Source organism: Eremothecium cymbalariae, chromosome 2 (genome assembly GCF_000235365.1).
Source record: "Eremothecium cymbalariae DBVPG#7215 chromosome 2, complete sequence".
In the NCBI taxonomy this organism is placed as follows: domain Eukaryota; kingdom Fungi; phylum Ascomycota; class Saccharomycetes; order Saccharomycetales; family Saccharomycetaceae; genus Eremothecium; species Eremothecium cymbalariae.
In genome coordinates, this window is record NC_016450.1 from 1,219,440 (window position 1) to 1,241,908 (window position 22,469).

At 40.6% G+C, this 22,469-nt stretch overlaps 12 protein-coding genes across 12 annotated transcripts; 4 read left to right on the plus strand and 8 right to left on the minus strand.

Annotated features, from left to right (window-relative positions):
• Positions 1-283: 283 nt before the first annotated feature.
• On the minus strand, positions 284-1,855 carry DEP1 (Rpd3L histone deacetylase complex subunit DEP1; the record flags this gene model as incomplete). Its single annotated transcript, XM_003645113.1, has 1 exon — positions 284-1,855. The coding sequence occupies one exon, from the start codon at positions 1,853-1,855 to the stop codon at positions 284-286; it is 1,572 nt and encodes a 523-aa protein (XP_003645161.1).
• Positions 1,856-2,418: 563 nt separating this feature from the next.
• Positions 2,419-3,711, plus strand: NOP12 (rRNA-processing protein NOP12; the record flags this gene model as incomplete). The annotated part of the gene is made up of 1 exon (XM_003645114.1): positions 2,419-3,711. One exon carries the CDS (start codon positions 2,419-2,421, stop codon positions 3,709-3,711), a length of 1,293 nt encoding a protein of 430 aa, XP_003645162.1.
• Positions 3,712-4,184: 473 nt separating this feature from the next.
• On the plus strand, positions 4,185-4,841 carry SYN8 (syntaxin; the record flags this gene model as incomplete). Its single annotated transcript, XM_003645115.1, has 1 exon — positions 4,185-4,841. The coding sequence occupies one exon, from the start codon at positions 4,185-4,187 to the stop codon at positions 4,839-4,841; it is 657 nt and encodes a 218-aa protein (XP_003645163.1).
• A 482-nt stretch (positions 4,842-5,323) lies between these two features.
• Positions 5,324-5,866, minus strand: Ecym_2635 (uncharacterized protein; the record flags this gene model as incomplete). The annotated part of the gene is made up of 1 exon (XM_003645116.1): positions 5,324-5,866. One exon carries the CDS (start codon positions 5,864-5,866, stop codon positions 5,324-5,326), a length of 543 nt encoding a protein of 180 aa, XP_003645164.1.
• A 253-nt stretch (positions 5,867-6,119) lies between these two features.
• Positions 6,120-7,223, minus strand: NGL1 (RNA exonuclease; the record flags this gene model as incomplete). The annotated part of the gene is made up of 1 exon (XM_003645117.1): positions 6,120-7,223. One exon carries the CDS (start codon positions 7,221-7,223, stop codon positions 6,120-6,122), a length of 1,104 nt encoding a protein of 367 aa, XP_003645165.1.
• Positions 7,224-7,554: 331 nt separating this feature from the next.
• On the plus strand, positions 7,555-8,649 carry Ecym_2637 (endonuclease III domain-containing protein; the record flags this gene model as incomplete). Its single annotated transcript, XM_003645118.1, has 1 exon — positions 7,555-8,649. One exon carries the CDS (start codon positions 7,555-7,557, stop codon positions 8,647-8,649), a length of 1,095 nt encoding a protein of 364 aa, XP_003645166.1.
• Positions 8,650-8,810: 161 nt separating this feature from the next.
• Positions 8,811-10,622, minus strand: TPD3 (protein phosphatase 2A structural subunit TPD3; the record flags this gene model as incomplete). Its single annotated transcript, XM_003645119.1, has 1 exon — positions 8,811-10,622. The coding sequence occupies one exon, from the start codon at positions 10,620-10,622 to the stop codon at positions 8,811-8,813; it is 1,812 nt and encodes a 603-aa protein (XP_003645167.1).
• Positions 10,623-11,251: 629 nt separating this feature from the next.
• On the minus strand, positions 11,252-12,322 carry PEX15 (Pex15p; the record flags this gene model as incomplete). Its single annotated transcript, XM_003645120.1, has 1 exon — positions 11,252-12,322. One exon carries the CDS (start codon positions 12,320-12,322, stop codon positions 11,252-11,254), a length of 1,071 nt encoding a protein of 356 aa, XP_003645168.1.
• Positions 12,323-13,177: 855 nt separating this feature from the next.
• On the minus strand, positions 13,178-17,155 carry Ecym_2640 (serine/threonine-protein kinase; the record flags this gene model as incomplete). Its single annotated transcript, XM_003645121.1, has 1 exon — positions 13,178-17,155. The coding sequence occupies one exon, from the start codon at positions 17,153-17,155 to the stop codon at positions 13,178-13,180; it is 3,978 nt and encodes a 1,325-aa protein (XP_003645169.1).
• Positions 17,156-18,142: 987 nt separating this feature from the next.
• LDS1 (Lds1p) lies at positions 18,143-19,123 on the minus strand (the record flags this gene model as incomplete). The annotated part of the gene is made up of 1 exon (XM_003645122.1): positions 18,143-19,123. The coding sequence occupies one exon, from the start codon at positions 19,121-19,123 to the stop codon at positions 18,143-18,145; it is 981 nt and encodes a 326-aa protein (XP_003645170.1).
• Positions 19,124-19,675: 552 nt separating this feature from the next.
• On the plus strand, positions 19,676-20,347 carry RRT8 (Rrt8p; the record flags this gene model as incomplete). The annotated part of the gene is made up of 1 exon (XM_003645123.1): positions 19,676-20,347. The coding sequence occupies one exon, from the start codon at positions 19,676-19,678 to the stop codon at positions 20,345-20,347; it is 672 nt and encodes a 223-aa protein (XP_003645171.1).
• A 118-nt stretch (positions 20,348-20,465) lies between these two features.
• On the minus strand, positions 20,466-21,920 carry GSH2 (glutathione synthase; the record flags this gene model as incomplete). Its single annotated transcript, XM_003645124.1, has 1 exon — positions 20,466-21,920. The coding sequence occupies one exon, from the start codon at positions 21,918-21,920 to the stop codon at positions 20,466-20,468; it is 1,455 nt and encodes a 484-aa protein (XP_003645172.1).
• Positions 21,921-22,469: the final 549 nt, after the last annotated feature.

A 22,469-nucleotide genomic window follows, 5' to 3' on the forward strand; every position in this document is an offset into this window, starting at 1 on the left:
TTTACGAATTGTTAGAGTTATTAATTGAGGGAGCAACATAGCTTGTTTCAATACATACCTTTGTATATTTTAAAACAACAATAAGGTTTTTGATTAGTATTTGAACTTGATGCGTGTAGATATAGAGGGCATTTTTTGAAGGCTATGTACTCTTCGCAGGCTTGTGTAATTATATGATGGAGCGGGGTTTGCCGTCGAAAGAACCATATTAAAAGCAATGCCCGTATTAGATTAAATACACCTACACACTTCCGCTGACATACATTCTTCATAATTTGACTCATTATCTTTGGAGGCTTTGTAAATCCTCGTAAATTTCTGAATCTTTTAACCCGTTTAAAGATGGTGCGCCAGGAAACCCTCCAAAAAACCTCTTCAATCCTTCCAAGTCACTCAATTCATTATTCAACCTCATTCTATCCACTATAACCTCTAGTTTGTCTACCGGGTTGTTCTTGAATCGGAAGTTGATACCTTCACATTCCATGTCTTCTGATAGCGAGTCACCCTCGCGCCTCGGTTGTGATGGTGCAGCGTACCCGGTGATACAGCTTAACGTCTTCTTGGATATCTTCACAGGAACATGATAGTTAACTTCTGATACCAAAACATCCATTTCACGTCGTTCCTTATTTATGTCATACCATTTTTGTGTAGTTTCATTTAGTAAATTATGCTTCAAATCCGAAACCTGGCGGTAGAAATTCTGATGAATAAAAGTTCTGGCTGCCCTCGTTTCCGTGTCGATGCAATGAAGCTCGTATTTTTGCCTATGGTATGCCCGCTTTAACTTGGAATCCCTTATGGAATCGATCTTTTGATAATATGTCTGCAATGCAGGATGTGACCCCTCCAGGCACATTTGTAGTTCGGTTTGCAATTTTGTCAACTCGTTTTCATACAGGTGCTGACGCAGCTCTGCGAACTCATATTCAATCTCAATGATATCCTTCAGGGCATCCTGTCTCAGTTTTTCCCTTTCGATCGGCGGTGAATCGTCTTCTTGATCATCGGCATTCTTTTTTGTGTCTTTAAAGGAGCTACTGCCCTTGCTATTCGACTCGTCCTCAGCATCCTCATCTCCCTCATCGTCCTCAGCATCCTCATCCGGTTCATCATCATCCTGGTTCTCTGTCGTCTGCGCTTGACCTACTCTATCTACTATACAAGAAGGTACATCCATAGTAGACGCTAAAGTTTGAGTGCCATTGTTATTGTTCGTGGATGATACAGGTAACTTTGGTTTTTTAAACTTCGGATCATCCTTATTTGGATCCCCATCATCATGCTGCTGCGTTTTTGATTCTATTTTACCATATCCATTATCTTCTTCCAAGTGTCTCTTTTTTGCATTCGAGGATGCAGTTTCTGCCTGAGATCCGCTATCTTCAGCCACATACTCTTCACCGACCGCCTCATCTTCAACTTCGCCCTCGCCCTTGCACTCACCGTCCTCTCTCTTAGCCCTATCCGCTAAATCCCTTATCTTCACAGTGTTCAAATCCTCCCGCTCGTTATCCATCTTTTCTGTCTCGGCGTCTGACGATACGTAAAGCTCGGATATCTCAAGCTCTTCCTCTTGCGACGTTAGCTTCGATAGCACACTCGACTTGTCGTCCTCAGACGGTGCTCGCTGCTGCTTGATATTATGCGATACTAAACTTCCCTGTTCCAATTCTCGTATCTCGTCACCCTCTTGAATTAAAGCTAAATTAGCCTCGGTCAACGTATTCCTAGAATGGTTGTTACTTCTCCCTTTGCGTTCCTCAGAAATAGTTGATATAGAATTACTCAATCCCGTCCAACTATCACTATTCCCTTGTGCTTCTGTTTCCCGTTTTGAGTTTCCACTCATCTGAATGTCTTATCCCCTATGGTATTTTCCTGTAATCACCCTTTGACTACACCTTTCTACTTTTCTTTGTAAAGTCCAAAACTTTAGGCAGGCTCTTTCTAGCTCTCGTTACAACGCCAACTAAACTCAGTAATGATCAATTGAACTGATACCGCTGTACTTCTAGTGAATTTTATAAGCCTGGCTAAACTATAGAACCCCACGATTTCCAAGCACCGTCCTGCTTTTTGTAACTAACCACATATTACCAAAATGAAAAGGGAACTCAAATCCTGCCTGCATAAAAGACAGGCCTAAAAGCAACTAAAATTAAGAGACAAGTTCTTTATCTCGCAGGAATTAAGTCTCTGTGTACGATGGTTTGGTGGTCACGTGGACATATCACGTGATATGATCGCGTGCCAGTTTGGGGAGCTCGTGGCTGGAAAATTTTATAAGTTTCATCAGCTCATCATCATCTCTTTGGAGCGATGAGCAGCGTGATGAGAAGAAAATATTAGAAGCAACAGAGACAAGAGTTTAGAGGTATATAGCATTGTGTGGGTTGTGATCAAGGTATTATAATGTCGGCATTAGTTAATCTTTTTGGGTCTTTGAAGACGGACAAGCTGCAGAAGAATGTCGCGGACTTGCTGCAGACGTCGAGCGGGCCGGTGGACACATTGCAGGTGAAGGCTAAGAAGAGAACGGTGTTGGAGGAAGATCATAACGAGGAGGAAGAACATAACGAGGATGTTCTGGACGGTAAGGTGGAGGCGGTTGCCAGGAAGCGGGTGAAGAGAATGTCTGGGGAGGAGGAGCAAGATAACCTAGAAGGAGAATACTTCGCCAAGATACTGGGAGAGGAGGAGAAGGAGGAGAAGGAGGAGAAGGATGCTGGGGCAGGTGTAAAGATGGGTGAAGGAGCGAACGCTAGCAGGATTGATTTGAAAGAATTCGAACTTGAGAAAGCAGATAGGACTGTGTTTGTTGGTAATGTCACACATGATGCAATCGTATCGAAAAAGGTTTATAAGGAATTTAAAAAACTGTTAAGTTTAGCTACAGATAGGAATAGTTTAGATGAGGGGGACGAGGACGAGTATGCGGGAGGTAGCAAGCAGTCCACAGAAAATCCCAAGGTCGAGAGTATCAGATTTAGGTCAATTGCGTTTGAGGAGCCGTTGCCAAGAAAGGTTGCATTTGTACAGCAAAAATTGCATAAGTCTAGAGATTCGGTTAATGCGTATGTCGTATACAAAGAGCGTTCATCAATTCCAGTTGTATGTAAGGCGTTGAATGGGGTTGTATTCCATGGTCATCATTTAAGATTCGACTCGGTTGCCCACCCGGCTCCTCACGATAAGAAGAGATCTGTATTTGTGGGGAATCTAGACTTTGAGGAAATTGAAGAGAATTTATGGAAACATTTTGAGTCCTGTGGGGACATCGAATATGTTCGTATTATCAGAGACCCAAAAAGTAACGTTGGAAAGGGATTCGCCTACGTGCAGTTTATGGATGCCGGATCGGTGAACAAAGCACTGCTGTTACATGAAAAGAAAATGACAATTGGTAAATGCAGAAAGCTTCGCGTCAGTAGATGTAAGAATATGAAGAAGGTTCAGCCGCTGCCCGGTAAGTTGAACAAATTGACTGATCAACAAAAGACGAAGATTGGCAGAGCCAAGAAAATCTTGGGTAATGTAGACAGAGCCACCATTGGTAAGAAATTAACCATAGAAGGACAAAGAGCCAGCAAAGATGATACCACCCCAAATCTCAACAGGAAAAAGAAAAGATCAAAAACTGGTAGAGTGACTAAACGTTCTCAAGCTTTCAAAAAATCAATGAGGGACACATCTAAATCAAAGTAAGTCCGATTTATTTAGGCCTATTTGGATTTCAGTCACCGCAAAATAAATAGCTGAGTTCTGCAAGGCTTTGCATCACTTCAATATAGTTAGAAGATAATCAATTTATTCTCTGCAACTAAAATAGCACTGTATTTTAAAGGCAGCAGTAGTATTCATAGTATGTATCCGCTTAATTCATATCGACTGACCCGGGTTGCTCAGCTGTCGCGCTAACGTTAAACAGTTAATTTTTAAAACTTTCGACCGAAGTTAAACTGTGTTCCTTAAAACCTCCATAGATTTAGAGGAGCGGAGCCGTTTTATCACAACTAGAAGGATCACAGCACAATGTTTGATGTTCTGCAGCTGTCTTATGAGGTTGAAAAGTTGATAAATCTGGTCGAAGAAAGATCTCGATTGGTTAATATGTTGAAAATGCAACCTTCGAAAAACGATAACCTAAAGTTAAAAAACATATCAATAGGGTACTGGATATGCTTCAGGAAGGTGATATAGATGTAGATTACGAAAATGAGGAGGACTTGAATGACTTAACACTTAAATACAATGAGTGCATTGAAGATTTTCCAGATGAGTTAATAAATAAAGACTTATACCTTTTTAAACGGAAACCAAGGCAGACCTCTAAAAGTTTGTATCCTCCAAATGAAGTCAAGCGTGTGAGATTCCAGGAGAATCCAATCGAGGAACAAGAACCCTTTAGCAATGACATGCCCCAATTTAAGCCGTGTATGGATGATCGTGATGTTGAGTTTGCTCAAGATAAACAGAAACTATTTGACGAACGTACTCCTACTCCTGATGGGCAGATTAGACATTCGCCACTTACAAATCAAGATCTATTTATTCATCAGCAACAACAACTTATGGAACAAGATACACAGTTGGATCATTTATCAGATTCAATACGTCGCAATCACAGGCTGACTGTGGATATAAATAGAGAAGTTACAGATCAAAATGACGGGGTATTGAATGATCTGGAAAACATGCTAAATAGTTCTACTCAAAACCTGGATAGAGCAAGGAGGAGGCTTCAGATATTTGAAAAGACTGCGAGAGAAAACGGTCCGTGTTTTATGATTGTGGTTTTGTCGATGATTCTCGTACTGTTATTGGTTGTATTATAGTGGGAGTTTCGGAAAATATCGTATGTTATTGGTCTAAGCATTGGAAGTGAAAGGATTAAAGTTACGAAATGAATATGAAATAAATATATACAATTTCTCCAGAAAAAATGAAATGAAAGATCTTGACTGGAGTGGATAATTGAATGCGTCAGCTACTCTAACCATTTATTAATTTGATCGAGATCAGTCAATAAAAAAATATAAAAGATAAAGCCTTCTATCATCATTAGAAATAATTTAAAAATTGTTTTTAAAACGTAAAATAACCAAATAACATAACGAGAAAAGTAAAAAAAGGAATCGATTTTGCAAATCATTAATAATTAAAAACAATTGTATCGACCAAAACTTAATTTTAAAACCAACCAAATTTCATCTCTCTAAGAATATTAAACGTAACCTTTGTAATATTGTAGCATGTTTGCTTTTCATTAACGTCTAAACGTCTTTTTTGCACTGTCATCCACCACCACTTTTACTAATCACCAACTTCTGTTTGTTTGATATTGATTGTTAATGCCATTGTGAGCTGATAAATATGAAGTGCCTTGACTGTACTGCCTTTGGGCGTACGAACTATGGTTCGCCGTTTGGCTTTGTAAATATTGTTGGCGATTGTATGCAGTCGTGGCAGGGAGGTGATTGCTGCTGCTATGCTGCTGAAAGTTTTGCGGTTGTTGCTGGTTACCAACGACCCGGTTAGAAGAACCTAATACAGCATGTACATGAGATTCTGGCGATAACATTGAATTAGCGTTAGAAATATGGATCTGGCCTGGCAACTGTGTGGCGGTAGCAGAGTAGTGATATGGATCTATGAAAAATATATGGTCATCCATAAAAGATTTCATGCAATTTAGTTTTAGCCTAGCCTCACGACTAGCTTCTTGATGAGTATTAACTACAGTGGCGGGTGGAGACATTTTTTGCTGTGATTGTTGCTGCTGCTGTTGTTGTTGTTGTTGGCATCGCACTCTTTGATTTAAACCAGAAGCATTGCTACCACTAAATAATTGAGGGATCATTTGGTGCTTAGGAATTCATAAAACGATGGATACAAAGGTGGCTGTTTTATGTACATTTATTCAATATTCAAACCTTGCTTAGTGGTGCGTAGTGGACTCAGCGGAAAACCAGATGTTAAAACACAAAATTTTTTCAAGTTGACAGCGCAAGTGGTGCCAGCGACAGAATGGAGGCAACTACTGTAAGATGTGTAATGTAACTTCCCAATAATGATCCATTGAGAATATTTTAGATGGCATAATTTGAAGAATTTTAAAGTATTTCAAATTCTATAAAAATTGGTATGTGATCGCTTGGATGTATTTCGTTAGGAAGGCCAAATTGGCCCGTGGAGGAGAGCTCTTCTGATACTTCTTTGCCGCTTAACACGCTGATCAACTTAAAATCTCTTTCATGAAACCATATGTAATCAAAGATACCTTTTAGTTTGCCTGAGTAGCAAGTGTTGTCAAATATGCCATGAGGTACCGAATCGTAGACGTTATGACTTAAAAAGGGCCTCATTGAATTCTGTAGATTAAGTTCCCCATGAGTTATAATGTTGCCATTTAAGAATTTTATTAGCAGTGAATCTCGTGTGGAATTTAAGTCACCGCCTAAAATAATTTTAATTTGGGAATATGTCACACCTTCTAGCGTTGTAGTTAGCTTGTTGATTACTTGCTTCAATTTTCGCATGATTGTTAAGCATTGTGACAGCTTCACTTCGTCGTATTTCCAATATAAATGAGTGTTGACAACTACTATCAAACTCTTAGTATCCTTCTCTCTGAGGCATACGAATAGACATACTTGGTTTCTATCAAGAAGAATACTCAGAAGACTACGAGTTGTGACTGGATCATTGGCACCGTTTGTCTGAGTGATCTGTCTCCGTGACATCCAATCTAACTCTCGCTTACTAAACATGGATAAGAAATCATTCAAATAAATTACAGTTGATGAAATGAATTCAAGCTTTTCCGTATTATAAAATGTGCCAACACCGTCCATTTCTTGCAACCCTGCAGTCCAATATTTAGGAGGCGGTTTGGAAATAAAATTAGATCCGTAACTGAGTCTTCTTTTCATTTGCTTTCTCCAAAACTGGTTATAATCCTCAGTAGTCAGTTCCTGTAAACATAAAATATCAGCCTTATGTTTGTAAAACAACTCATATTCTAATAGTTTATGGCGATAATTCCAGTCCTTAAACTTATCGGGCACGTATGTATATACCTGAGGCCACATATAGTACGGAGATAACATGTTGTAGGTTAAAACACTCAAAGTTTTATTGGAACTCACATTGTTAGTCCCATTCATAAGCTTAAGATGACTATTTTTACTTATTGGAACAATTCTTCGATGTATCATTCGGGCTGGCAAGGGCGCTGCTGAGGACGAAGAAGTTAATGGAGGTTCAAGGGCCTTATGGCTTAAAAGCAGTACGAATAATATTAATAAGTAAATCAGCGTGGAATTGCTCTTGTCCTTGGGTTAAGTACCCGCTGTGGATAATTGTGTCTATATTATAATTTGTCATGAACATCTGGCATGCAATATGCAATGATTTTCTACTTGTTCTTTTTTTGATGGAATTAATTAACCTTCCTAGTTTGACGTCATTGGTGAACAACACCATCATAAGCTAAAGGAATATAGACATATGATGGGCTTGTGACTAATATTATTGCGTATTATTGGTATGAGGTCGTTAAATAAGACGTTGAAAAGGTCAAGGGTTGAAATTGAGCTGGAGACAGTTTCGAAATACTTTAAGAAGGAGGTAACGACAGTTCCCCCACCTCAAAATGAAGACAAAGTGGACCAAGATGTTGACATCAAGCACATAAAATCCATGAATTCCCAGGAATATTTTGATTATATTGAAGTCCGTGCTAGTGATGTGGTTTCTGATTCCTTTAATATAAAGTATAGCCCCTCATTTCCCCCAACTTTCCTGCCGATATATTCGAAAGTCCGACTTATGAGAACTAAGCTGGTCACACCAGTTGATTCAGTAGGTTGTGCCATGCTTCCAGTGACGATAAATGAAAAGTTTGGCATTAAAAAGTACGAAATGCTGCCTAAAAACTATAGATTGCAGTTACTTGTGTCATTGATGCTGTCTTCTCAAACTAAAGATGAGACAAATGCACAAGCCATGTACAATCTTATGGAATATTGTGTGGATAAGTTAAACATAAAGCAAGGTATAACGCTAAATTCGCTACTGGAGATAGAAGAAAAACAACTGGATGCACTAATATATTCAGTTGGATTTCACAAGAAGAAATCCGGATATATCAAGAGAATGGCTCAGATGCTTCTAGATGAATTCGAGCAAGACGTTCCTACAACGATAACCGGTTTGAGCTCTTTGCCCGGAGTCGGTCCTAAAATGGGATATCTGGCCCTGCAAAAGGCTTGGGGTATAATAGGGGGCATAGGCGTAGATGTGCATGTTGATCGACTATGTAAGATGTGGAAATGGGTTGATCCAAATAAGTGTAAAACACCTGAACATACACGAAAGGCACTTGAATCTTGGCTGCCTCATGAACTATGGAACGAGATCAACCCTGTTCTGGTTGGATTTGGACAAGTTATATGCCCTGCACGCGGAAAACGTTGTGATTTATGCCTTGCTAATAAGGTATGCAAGAGCGCAAATCATAAGTTGGTGAAATCTGGTTCATTGGATGAATGTGAAACCAGCAAACGTGGGGATTACAGTAAGCTGTTGGAACATTTAAAAGAACGGCCTCCGTCCCCCTCTGCTCAGATACTGAAAAAGTAGTTTATTTAAATGGACTTTTAATGCAGCTGTAATGTCAAGTTGTACTTTTCTGTTATTAATTGACTCATGTTCTCTACATATTATACAAAACATAAAAGCAATGTCATTCTAGTAATCTATCGGTACAACAATCGCTTCTGCGATTACATTAATAATAAACTCTAACTCAAGAGAGATTTGCATTTTTCCAAACTCTGGCCTGCAAAATATCTAACATCAACATCGCTATCTTGACATAATTTTTCCAAAGCAATGATTACAGATTCCTTGATGAGGTCGTTATATTCTTTGCCCAATGTTTCAACCATAACGGCATATGACTTTGCAGCGTTAAACCTAATGTTGGGAACGCTATCTGTAGACAAATGGTTGATAAACGGTAAGATCTTATCTGTGATAACTTCTGCGGAAACTACAGGAATCAACTCCGTTAATGCGGATAATAAAGTTATCCTGTAAACGAAATTCTCTAGCACCTGCGTGTCTGATTTCAATAAACAAGAGATAATTCTTTCCCGAGACCAGTCAGATCCAAATACTTCAGTCAGTTTTTTTAAGTTGATTACAGCAGCATATCTGATAGAGTACACTGTATCCCATAACCAAGATAAGCATAGATCTGCTAATTGCTGGTCGAAGAATTCGACACCTAATTGCTCAGCTAGTAAAGGAATATATTCTATGATAGCCATTCTGACTCTCCAGTTATCATCTTTTGCTAGTTCAGTTATTGCAGGCAACAAGTTTTCTGTTAAGAAATCAATTCCAGTGGCTTCGTTGACAACCTTCAGCTTGGTAATTATATTGAGCCTAACATCGGGGAATTCATCTTTCAGCATGTTTAACAAAATGGGTATTAAATTGTCGATTGCTTCTTGTTTGCTTAATAATGGCGCCAAACTGGTAACTTCAGAGGCCAATGACGCCCTGACGGTTTCACTCTCATCCGTGCATAACGTCTGAACCACTGGAAGAATTTTATTCAAAACGATCTGCGAATTGGGTAAAAGCTTTGCAAATCCCGGTATTTGTTTGGCAATAGCCTTCCTAACATCGCTTTCATTATCCTCACAGAGGGCCAAAAATGGCTGGACTAATTCTTCTATATATGCAGGGTCAGCAGTAAATTGAGAAGCTAAGTCTTCAAAGCAATCAGCAGCCATATAACGAACCCTCCATGCTTCGTCACCGATTAGCTGGACGGCTGAATGCAATAGTCCCTTAGTATGCGTAGAATCTTCCTTCTTGTTGAAGAATTTTAAAATTGAAATTAAAACTTCAACAGCCAAAAACTTTACCGAATCTTGGCTGTCGCCGACTAATCTTTGAAACATATTAGATATGTAATCCCAATCCTCATTAGTAGACAAATGAATATTCTGAGTTAGTAAATCTATCAAAGTTGGCAAGTTCCTACCAGCTGCTCGTCTAACCATTGGGGTATCGTCTTGTGTCAATTGTAAAAACAATGCCAACAATTCTTTTCTAAACTTATCATCTTGAACACGAACAAGCACAGCCTTAAACAAGCCACAGGCAGATACTTTCGAAGAAAACCACTCGTTTGTAGCCAAATTTTCAATAAGAGGAATAAAATCGTGAAATAACTGTTCCTGCGACAACTCCTGAGCAATATTATTCAACGAATTAACAGCCTTATCTCTCACTAGAGTCTCTTCAGTGGACGCCAATATCTCTAATGCAGGTAGAAGCAGTGTGGCGTACTTGTTGCCCCCCACATATGGAACAAATTTTCCCAACTGCTCAGCTAAAAAAGCGAACACCTCGTCTTCATCATCCTGAGCCACCTCCGTTAAAAAGGGCACCAGCTCATCCCGGGTCCGCTGAGGACCCAGCGCCAGCGCAATTGTATCCAGTTTCTTCATAGCTTCTACTCGATTTGCAACATCGTCATGCTTTAACTCGTCCATCAGCAACGCTAACGGGTACAAATCTTCACTTCTTTCAGTCATCGTAGATTTATAAATCCTTTAGTCTTTTTACCTTTGCTCTGAATTAACCAATAAGTACTCGCAGTCTAACTATCTCTATTTTCTCTGGATGTTACTCTTATCCAAGACAAGTAACCCCTCGCTCAAAAACCTTAACTTTTGCAAATATGAAAACAATTTTTTGACAAGACAATTGATCCTTTCTTTCCCGAACCTTGAACCCCTAAAAAGGAAAGTGATTAGCACTCAGTATATCTCTGTTAGTGACTGTTATGTTGAAGATTGTACTTCGTCTATTTGTTTCATCTATATTCTGGGGGTTGATTAGTTGGTCCTTTTGGAGGGACAACGCGAAAGGTTAGCAGTTACTGCTCACGATGGAGTGTGAACTTTTGCCACACCTTTAGTTACCCGGATATTATATATTGTTACCCGGCTCTGAAGTTCCAAATTATCTAAAGGGCGGGTAACTTCGATTTTCGTGTATGGTGATTTATAGAAGAACGGTATTATTGGAGCATCACTACAGATATATCAATATACCGCATTATATTTACAAAGATCAAAGGTAGTAATTAACAGGGGATGTGTCTGTAATGCTGTATAAATAAATACCTATAGAACTGTGTGTACGGTAAGGTAGAAAAGTGCTAAATGCTTTTTAAAAGGTTCAAAATATCAGATATGCTAAGTAGGCCGTAGTTGGAGAGGGTTTTGAACCACCGAACCTTCTTAATTGCAACGAATACAATGACGACCAACGCTATGAACCTAGTGTCGGTCACTTCGGTCATCCATGTAGGTAAATATCTGAGTAAAGACACCTTGAAATATTTAGAGGGTTCTTGTTTGCTGTTATTCCTTTGAACTTCGGTGGGAATAGGTACAAGCGGTTGCAGTGCCTGGAGAAGTTGAGGTTTCGAGCCACTGATGGACTTCTGGGACCTGTCATTGAGAGCAGGGGCTGCCTGTTTCTCTGTAGTTATTGAGTTCCTTTGCTTGGACGTTTTTCTCTTGGATTCAAGTTGCATAAGAATGGCATCCTCTAAAGTGCTGGAAGTACCACGGCTTTGTGCAAGGCTGGATAGCTTGCTGCTCAACAGTGGAAACTTTCTGCAGATCAACCAGTACAAGGACTGTTCGGGAGATTTGTTCAAGCGACTTATTTGTAGATCAAAGATATATATTTCCACCAACTTTGCAAACATTTTCACCTCTGGTTCGCTGTGCACTTCAAGAACCAACTTACCTATTTCCCGACACATATTCGAGTTGACCTTCTGTAAATATTCATTGCTCTGTGTAGGATCAATATTTTTAAACCGCACAGCAGTCCTAAAGTAATTGACCATAAGCTTCTCCCGCTCTAGTATTCTCAGTTCCTCGAAGACTTCAAATATACCTCCATAAATACGGCTTAATTCGCCATTAATATGCTTGTACACTTCCGGAGTCAACTCATCGAGACGACGTACTCCGCTAATAGCTGCAAGAAACCAACTCCATAAATCACTACTATGCTCATCAAACCCATGGTCCAATATCTTATATTGATACATTTTGGAAAGAAGTTTATCAAAATTCGCTTTTAAATATAAATCTCTGCATTCTCGTGATTTTTCTTGCCTGGAATTTACTTTCTTCGTGAGTGAATTCTGGAACATCTCATTTTGCAGTAACGAATCCAGAGTTACAGTTGATTTTGTTATAACTTGTGACATATCCGATTGGAATGAATAGCAAAGCTACTGCACACTCTGTTGAACACTGAACTGGTGTCTTGTGTTGTCTTAACTTATTGCCCAAAGAAAACGATTTTGGTGACTGGACTGGGCTCGCGCATATAGAATGCGGGGAAGTATATGGAGCTTAACCAAATAACCCCGTGGATAGCGATACGATAACATAATCAACTAACAGCATGCTTAAATGATGATAGTAGCCTGAGGGAACGGGAATTAGAGGCATTAATAATCTTATATAAATCTGTTTGATATGTTACTGTCTTTAGAGATAGATGACGTTTTGATGGTTGTTGTTTGTTTAAAATGAAATTGTGTATTTATTTGGTTTTATTTATTTTAGACAATATAACGAATTAACCTTTGAAAGTTATCGAACGTGCAAAAATTACAAAGTTATGATAATGCACGAATATATGACTGAACCCTCATGGGCGAGAGTTATGTACCCTAACGTAATATAATGATATATACACTATTGTTTAATTCTGATACACATAAATACACGGATGCAAATACATATAAACCCTTAAAATAAATGGGGTTTTATATAAAATTAGTATTCCAAACGCCTAGGCCAGCCAAAGAAAGCCCCAATACAGTTAATTCAGCTGTTCATGAGACAAAAAACCAAAATCAATAATAATAGAAACAAATATAACTCATAATGCGAATAGAAGACACTGATTTGCAGATTGGTAGGAAATAACTGTTAATATAATGGAGAGAGAGATAACGTAAGAGGTATATTATATATATCCAGTATTGGGAATTGAATTACGATGACATTGTGTGAAGTCACTTTCCCTAAGAGGGAGGGAGTTGATGAACTCTCTAGATTCCTAACCACTTATGACTGCAAATATCATCAACAGTAGGCCTTTTGCTCAGAGACCTATCTAAGACCATGGTTATTAAAGCAACACATTCTTCACTAACAATTACGGACGGATTGATTCGTAAATCACCGTCCAAAATTTCATCAACGTTGTAAAATGGGTTCTCCTTATAAATAATGGTGTACAGTAGCACACCAATAGCCCAAATGTCTTGCGGTTTGCCTTCATAGGGATCACCTTCCAAGACTTCCGGTGCAGCGTAGTCAATAGTGCCAACAAACACATCGAATGGTCCCCTTTTGACATAAGCAGCGGAGCCAAAGTCGATTAGTTTAACACAACCCTTGTTATCTACAATGACGTTTTCATCCTTAATGTCTCTATGAACAATACCATTATCATGCAAATGTTTGACTCCAGAGGTTATTTGCTTAAACAGCAACTTGGCCTCATACTCAGTCATATTGGTTTTCAGCTCAATTAGATCAAAAAGATCAATTGATCCAGTTTCACCGTGCATTGGAGACTCGATGTAATAATATTGATCGTCCTCAAAGAAATCAAGTAATTTCATAATATTCTCATGAGGTTTCTTTTGTAGAGTGGCCATTATCTGAATCTCTGAAGGAATGGTGCCCAGCTTTCGATCCCTAACCCAAGTGTCAACCAATATTCTTTCTTTGAAAATCAGCTTAATCACAACTACATACTTTTCCTTCTTATGCAAACATAAATCGACTTTCCCGTAGGCACCCTTGCCCATATTTTGCAAAACTGTAAAATCTGAAAACTTCTTCACATGCTTCAAAGCCCCAATTTCTGTCTCAGGCACATGGCATAGCATGTCTAAAGATAATTTGCTCCCACTATACGAGGAATGGTCCACAGGAAAATTGATGTCACTTTTTAGAGACGAATTCATATGTAGAATCAAGTTTTCATCAACTTTGAAATTGTCATCACTCACAAATTCGGCCTTATCCTGAGCGTACCTTTTAGCTAATTCCCATTTGGTATTCGGATCAGGAGACATCAAAGGATCTCTAATTTTGAGATCAACGCTGCTGGTTGTGGTGTTTGCGTCAGTCTCCTCCGTTACCGCAGTCGACATGTCATCTGAAAGAGGATATTCTGACTTGGGGCGTGTATTAGATTTATTGTCCTGAGAACCGATTTGTAATGTTAGCGTTTGCAATTCTGATTTCAATTTCTTCAATTCTTCTAATTTATACTTTTCGCTTGGATTCTTTGATGAAGTTGTAGAACTCATCCCACTACTCACTGTTGCAATAGCTTTTTCATCCAAAATTTTCAATTGAGATGGGTTGGTATTATAGTTACTAAAAAAGACATCTCTTGAGTGGGTGATCCACAGTAAGATATGCGACATGCTTAGTACACGTAATTGAATATCGACCTTAATGATACATCCATCTCTATGAACACCATCAATACCAATAGAGCTATAAAACTCGTCTGCATTACCCTTCATTCGACTTTGGAGTTTACGAAAGTAATGTTCCGTCAACACCAAACCTTTATTCTTTGGATAATTGATATTCAAATGAGGATAAATAGTGTTACTGTATCTTATCAAATCAGGGAAAGAGGGTAAAATCTTGGTAATGGACTTATGTATTAGCTCCACGTAATGAAAACCAAACATATTCTTTGAGATTGATTTGTTAAAAGTAATTAATTCTAGTGTCTTGGAGTCCAAGATAAACATACCTGCTTGATAAGGCAAACTATGAATCTGCAACTTCAAATCATCCTCTAATATAGAAGATGTTACAGCACATGGAATATTGAACGAGAGATGATTTAACGTAAAATATCTTATTTCATTAATATGGTTCGTAACTCGGACAGGTAACGACAGAAGGTCATCATGCTTGTCGATTATCTGGCCTGATTTAACTTTTTCGATCAAATCACCCAAGGATCGACTAATAGTCCCAACATCATCAATCTCATTGGCAAACTTAACTGATTTGGTCCTTGGTACCGAAGTATCCACTTCAGTAGAGGAAAAAGATGCTGAGGGGGTTTGGGATTCTACATGTAGTTGTAAACCCTCACCACCATTAACATCCCTAACCGAAAAATCCTCTAAATTCAACATAACATTCATATAATCACAAGGCACTTTCTCAAACACACAAACGATCATACCATTCTTCCGCTTAGCCCACATGGACGCCCAAATAAATTTCTGGCCAGAAGTATATGCGGATGACATAGAGGACGAAGGAGAAGAAAATGATGAAACACCTGGCTGAATAACTCCGACAATCTCACCAGTAAACACTTGCTCCTGTCCCTCAGTAAACAAAATCTTGTTCAAAACAAAGCTTCTGCTTTCAGTGTGTATCAAGTCTAGTAAAGTAAGCGCTCTAAAAGCCATCTTAGATATGCCAAATATCAAACATGCCAAATCGTTTGCTGCCCTAAATTTCCATGGATGGTGTTGGGAACAAGTAAATATAGCTTGAGGACCCATGTATTTACCAGAGGTAAATGTATGCAGGATGCGCGGCGTATCATATGGTTTGTGATACTCTGTTGGGTCCGGAATAGATGCTAGTTCGTCAGAATCATGAGCAGGCAAAGTTTCCTCTTGAGATGCGGGCACCGTAAATTCTTGATTAAAACCTTCATGAAAGGGCTGCGCGAGACTTTCCAGAAGATGTTTCTTTAGTACCTGCTCATTATGCATCTTAACTTGAGAATTTTTATCATATTCTTCGTCCCCATCCTTTGAACCACTATTATTTACGTCCAGGGACAATTTGTTAATGTTAAGCAGAGATATCATAAGCAGATCAGAAGCTTTTCCATTATCCTGGTTTTTCAAAGTATCGTTCAATAATTTCAAAAGGCCCTCCAATTCCTGTCTCTTCTCATCGATAAACTCGGCATTGTGACTTTGCTGGTGCTCGCATAGCATGGGCAGAACCTGTTGCTGTTGCTGTTGCTGGAGTTGCTGCTGCTGCTGCAGTTGGTTATTATTATTATTATTAGTAGTGGTATTATAACTGTCGCTGCAACTGCTGCTAGTCAAATCTGTCACAGACACCATCGAGGGCGAGTCCGGCAAATGCCGCTTGCATTCCAACTCTGATGTAAGTTCGGGACTATCTGACGAAGCACTCCCTATTTCCCATGCAATGGGCAACGGCTGGACCGAGCCCGTTCGATATGGCACATTCCCATTGTTAGAATGCAATTGTAGAGCATTCAACGTAACAGAATGCCCTAGCGCAGGAACCTCCAACCCGCTGGCGCTGTCCCCGCCGCCCTGGCTAGACGGCAAAGCCGACGAACTCACGGGACCGTTGAACAACGCCGAAAGAGCAGCAGAAGATGCGTTCCGCAGCTGCTGCGTAGGAACTTCTAGGGGCGACCGTTTCACACTTGCGGAATACGACCGATCCATGCTATATCTCGACACAATCGAAGGTAACGGAGCCAGCTCATCCGTAGTCCCACCCGCGTCCTGCAGCAAAGTAGGGTTTTTTATCATGATCTCCAACGACCGCTTCAAAATCGAAAGCCGCACGGCCAAAGAGTTGGGCGAAAGCGGGTTGTACGAGTACGCATGCGTAGATTCGTTCGGAAACCTCAACAACTGCTGCAGATCCGACTCCTGGCACTGGCTAACAGTCGAGCTCACGGAAACCGTCCGCATCTTGGGCACCTGTATGTTCCGTCCGCATCCCTCCCCGACAAATGCAGCAGCTGCCGCCGGAGCCCCCCCAGCATCCTTGCCCTGAGATATTCGCTCCTCCAACTTCTCCTCCAAATTGCTGCTGGCGCTCCCACTCGTCGGATAGTGCTCCAAACTGTCTGCCCCCGTCGACGCCAGAGACGACGCCACCGAAGAAGCCGCAGGCGTGCTCCCAATCGAGTGCTTCTCCTTCAAATTCTTAAATATGCTGTTAGACGCGTTCGAGGCTCCAATAAACGGCATCCTTCCTTCCGCTAACTTGCAAAATCTATCGTTCTCCTATCCTACAACAAGAAAAAAAACGACCAACCGAAAAATCAACCGAAAAACCCTTGTACCTTGTCTTTATGAACTCCCGGCCGTCTTCACACACTGCTGCACTTGCTGCTGCTGCTGCTGCCCTGTTCCTACAAAATAGATTCCAAAACGAATCGCCGGCAACTCTCGTCAATCCAAAAAAATTGAACAACAAGAACAAAAAACCTACCAATCCAAAAACAAAAACAACACTCGAAGGGGCCCAAAAACACTCAAAACCAACAATTGACAAAAAAATTAAACTCTATCGTTTTTTATTTTTTTGATTCCAAATTATTATCAACAAAAAGGTACAGTATTAAATTTTACAATTTTCTCCTTTTTACCGTATTGCTTTTTCCGTCTGCGATTTCAAAAAAACAAACACTGCCTGTGCACACACAATTCGTCGTTGTCGTCCTAGTATAATAATAAATAGATAAATAATTCGCCTCTTTCTTGCCCTGCTGGAACCAACCTCGTACTCTGTAGTTGTGTTGTGCGCTTTTTCCTTTCTTTCGATAATATATCTTGTGTTCTCTCTTCAATAGCCCCCTTTTCCCGCGCTATATAGCCTTGTTGTTGTATCTCTTAATCCCCATTTCCTGCAGTGTGTTTTTGCTTTGGATAAGCGCTAATTTGTGGAGGGAGTTCTTGGTGTTTCACCCAGCAAAACAACGGGAAGGGAAGGGTCGCCTGGGGGGGGGGCACGGCGGGAGCGTATACGAGAGCGGGGGTCTATACGAGTCCGTGCATCTCGTTTCGCCGCGGAGCGTGGAGGAGTGAGTCACGTGACGGTATGTATTGTATGTACTTACCTACGTAGCGGCGTTGGGTGCGACAGTTACCCTCCCCCCGCCTCCCCAGGGAGGCGGGGGGAGGGTAACTGTCGCAGGTGGCTGTGCCGTCGCCTCGGCGGCACAGCGTAGTGCTTTAGAGCGGCAGTGGCAGCGGCAGCGGCGTGGCAGCGGCAGCATCGTTGATCTTCTTGTTCTTCTTGGCCTTCTTCTCGGAGTAGGCGATGTCGTGGCGGACCATTTTCCGCGCGGCGGCTAGCGATGTGGTGTAGGAGATGCCGCCGACGATCGGGATCCACTCCATGGCGGCTACGGTCCAGCCGAACATGAAGAGCTCGATGTGCTTGCCCTTCGTCTGGGAGCGCGTTAGCTGCTCGTTCCTGGCCCTGGAGTAGTAGATGCGTCCGGTCGACTGTGCGTTGATGAAGATGACCAAGAGGGGCCCGAGGTACGGAACGAAGGTGAGGAGTAGTAGTGCGATGTAGAAAGTCCAAAAGTAGAAGTAGTTCCAGAGGAAGGAGGGGAGTTCGTGGAACCAGAAGGACCACTCGTAGGCAGCCTTGGCGGAAAAAATGAAGTCTCCACGGGAGGAGATGAGGAGGTATGCTATGTAGGATTCCATGAATTCCAAAAGGTAGTTTCTGCAGCAGATGGCGCCGATCAAGGCAGCTTGCATGAAGGCGTGGGGGATGATGAAGGGGAGGATAGGTGGGAGGGCGAAGCCGACTGTTGTGACCCAGAACGTGACGAAGATGACAGCGGATGCGGTTTGTGCGAATAGATGGACGGATATGTTACAGAAGAAGGTGAAGTAGTACTTGGGCTGGGAGACGATTTCGAAGAAGGTCTGTTTGGGGGGTTCAGTCGGGCGTCTGTGTGCAGAACACGCCGAACAAGGACACGGGGTGGTTAGTATGCATGGCGGGGGTTTGTGTGGATGTGGGTTTCCTTGAATAGTTGTACATACAGTGATCGGCAAGAATTGTGTAGATATCGTTCGTTTTACTTGACGGTAAGTTGGGTTGGAGCGTTTCTGCTTGGTTTTTGGAGCAGCAATTGGCTGCAGTAGTGGTTCTGGTATAGGATCCAGTTCAGGAATGTGGTCTAATGAAGTCATTCCTGTGAGGATGGAGGGCGGGGGGTGGAGGGGGCAATTTTATATGTAAATTTTTAAAGAGCAGGGTTTGGTCTTAAATAAAAAGATACTAGGAAACTTATGACACAGGAAGTAGAGGGCAGAGTTATATATGAGTTTTTGCACAAAAGAACGTCAGCGGCTATCGTATGCCATCCCAGGAATAATATAACAAAAAGACAAAACCTGAAGAGAACTCCACGTCAAGTGGCAGCTATATATATTAAATCAAACGGAGGTTATTGGCTGATTTTGAAGAATGGAAGAGACAGGCAATAGCAAACAAAATGTGGTGTTTAGAACATGGTCATGTGTTCGGGCTGAGATCCAGCTCATGTGGTACATCGTTCATTGCAGAAGCATGCTTCTGTATTCGAGTGCAAGATCAGATATGCTCGGTGTGTTCACTTTGTTCTATCCCTGGATAGTAGGTATAAAAGATTTGTGGTGGGGAGAAGATAGCCTTAGTTTTATTTTCGAATGCGAAGAGCGAGTTCGTGAGTGGGAGCAGAATACTAAGATCTCTTTCAGGCGATGATTATAGGTCTCGTAAATCCTCAGATTTGGATACAAGCGGTTGCGTTGTTGATTATCTATGTTTTTACATTCGTGGGGATACTGGCATTTCTTGTGGTTCTTTGGACGCCTGTATTTTTACCGATATCCGTTATTTTTGGCCCCGCAGGACCTTTGGGGTATGTACTTACTTTATATACTAATACTCAGTTCTTCACTACTATGATTGTGAACTCCAACTTGGCGACCCCATGGCTTGACCATACATTATCTACGATGTTGAAGTTGCCGCTATTACCCCCAAGCGCAGCTGCTACGCAACTCTCCGAGCCCAAACAGCCTGATGCGCACGAAATACTTAGTGTTATGAGGATAGTATGCGGGGGGATGGCCATGATAGTGGTGGTCGCAATCCCAATCGTGGGTCCGATTATGTTAATGTTGGCCATGAATGTGAAGATTGCATATGATAACTTTGAGAGATATTTGATCCTCCATGGAGTTGGACAGGTGCAACGAAGGGATTTATTCTATCAACACATAATCCAATTTATCTACTATGGAGGATCATATACCATTCTGAGTTTTGTGCCTTTATTTTCAGTATGGGCATTCGTATGCTATCCAATTGGCATAAAAGCATGGGGCCGTAGCAACGCAATTTATGGACAAAAGATGAGAAAAAACTGACTGCAGATATATACTTCGTATAATCTCTTTTCAGTGTATCAATTTAAGAAACAAAAAAAATATAAATATAAATGCAGCTGCATTTATAATGATGGCTTTAGTTATTTGTGATTTAGCCTTAGTAAAGCACGACACTATCAACACAACCAAAACCCGCTGCGACACCACCCTCATTTGAATATGAAAACTTGGATCTTAGGAGCCACCCAGCGTACTTGTTACTATAGATTTGCTCATCATCAAATAGTATAGTGCCAAAAACGCCCAATTCACTCAATATTGGGCTACGGTGTATCTCCTGGCCTCGAATTATGACATTGCCGGTTGTTTCCAAGGGGTTAATCAACTCCATTAAAACATATCCGCTCCATTCTTGTTCCGAGATTGAAGTTAAGAAAGTTGGTATATCTTTCTTGTAGATATTATTCCCACCACCCTCTCTTTGAGGTTTCAAAACGTAATTTTCTGGCTCGTTGAGTGCCAAAGCTCGACCTATCTTCCCCATCTCGGTATCATCCAGAGGATACATCTTCACAAAAGTTGGAGACAATTTTGATGCAACTTCTTCGGAGACAAAACGGGTTAATACAGAACTGCTGGTCAATAGTTGCTGAATCTTCTTAGTACCTGAAAGTTGAGTTAACAAGTTGGGAGCCTTGATCGCTAAACTTGTTTCCAAACTCAATCTGTTTTCCCAATCTTGATCGCATGAAAAGTCAGCCGGACTATAACCTGCCCTGAAGTATACTACCGATATTTCTTGGTTCGTTGCATTCAAATAAAGCCTCCTAGAAGTAGCATCTGTCTTTGTCTTTTCATGAATTTCATGTAGCGTTAACCTACATGACTTAATATTATGATGCTTGAATAGGTTATATTCCAAAATTCTCTGGTCGAACACGTTTCGTTCGTCATTTTGAACAATAAATGCAACTATTGTTTGATGCGTTCTTGATATCTCATTATACTTATCCACTGCAATTGCAATTCCTTCCGCCAATGACTCAGCCGAAGTTGATAATGGCTGTTCCAAGTCGTAGAACTCGCCCCCATCGTTACTGTATCTTCCTGAACCGTTTAGATATCTGTGTAGTTCGCAAATTTTACCAGATAGGCCACCAAATGACACGCTAACAGTATTGAACTCAACCTGCTTAAGTTGGACACTGTTTTTGTCAACAAAATAGTCAGATCTAAAAATACCAAGGCCTATTTTCTGAGGAATACCATACGCCTTGGCCCTGCAGAACAAGTTCCAAAGTTGTCCAGTGAAATCAGGATCAGTATGGGATAATATTTCACTTTCACGTGATAACCAACCGTCTTTATCTTGAGAGATGACTGCGTAAAGTGTATTATACGCCAACTGCACATCAACGGCATCTAAAAAACAACCCCGGGGAAATGGTGTAGGAAAAAGCGTCATTGTAACAGGTGTACTCTGTTCAATGCTATAATTTGGCGGATACATAATCAAACCGTTTGCCAATGACCATTGCAACAAATTAGGGAGCAGGTCTTGCTCGATCTCTTCATCAGACAGTTCAGGAAATTTCACAATTTTCGAACTCATAATAAGTTATTTATATTCACAATAGAATATTTAGAGGGCGAGATGATCAAATGTAAGCAGAACAATTCAAATAGTTATGTTTCGATCATATGTAGATATTCATTTCTGAAGCTATAAAGGGCTGCTCACGCAAGTTTGGACAAGTGTCGCTAAATTTTCTATTAGTAGAAATAAGAGAGGGTCATAGAAGACGAACTCGGTATACAACAAGTGTGTGAACTGGCTCTGCCCCTTTAAGCTTAAAAAGATTGAACTGGAGTGATGATATATATACATGTAGATATAAACATACTCGTTCTACCTATAGTCGTTGATAATCTTGAAGATTAAATAAACCTCCGAAGTTTATCAAAGAGGGATGTTTTATTCTTCGAAACATATTCATCCTATAAAATTACATGCAATACAAACACTCCAGTTTCATCAGTCGGGACATGAGTATACAAATTATTAGTCAAAGAACAATCAATACATGTAATGTTGAAGGTTTTGTTCTTGTCGATATCCCATCATCGACATTCGTGAAATTGTGAATTAATACAGTATTAG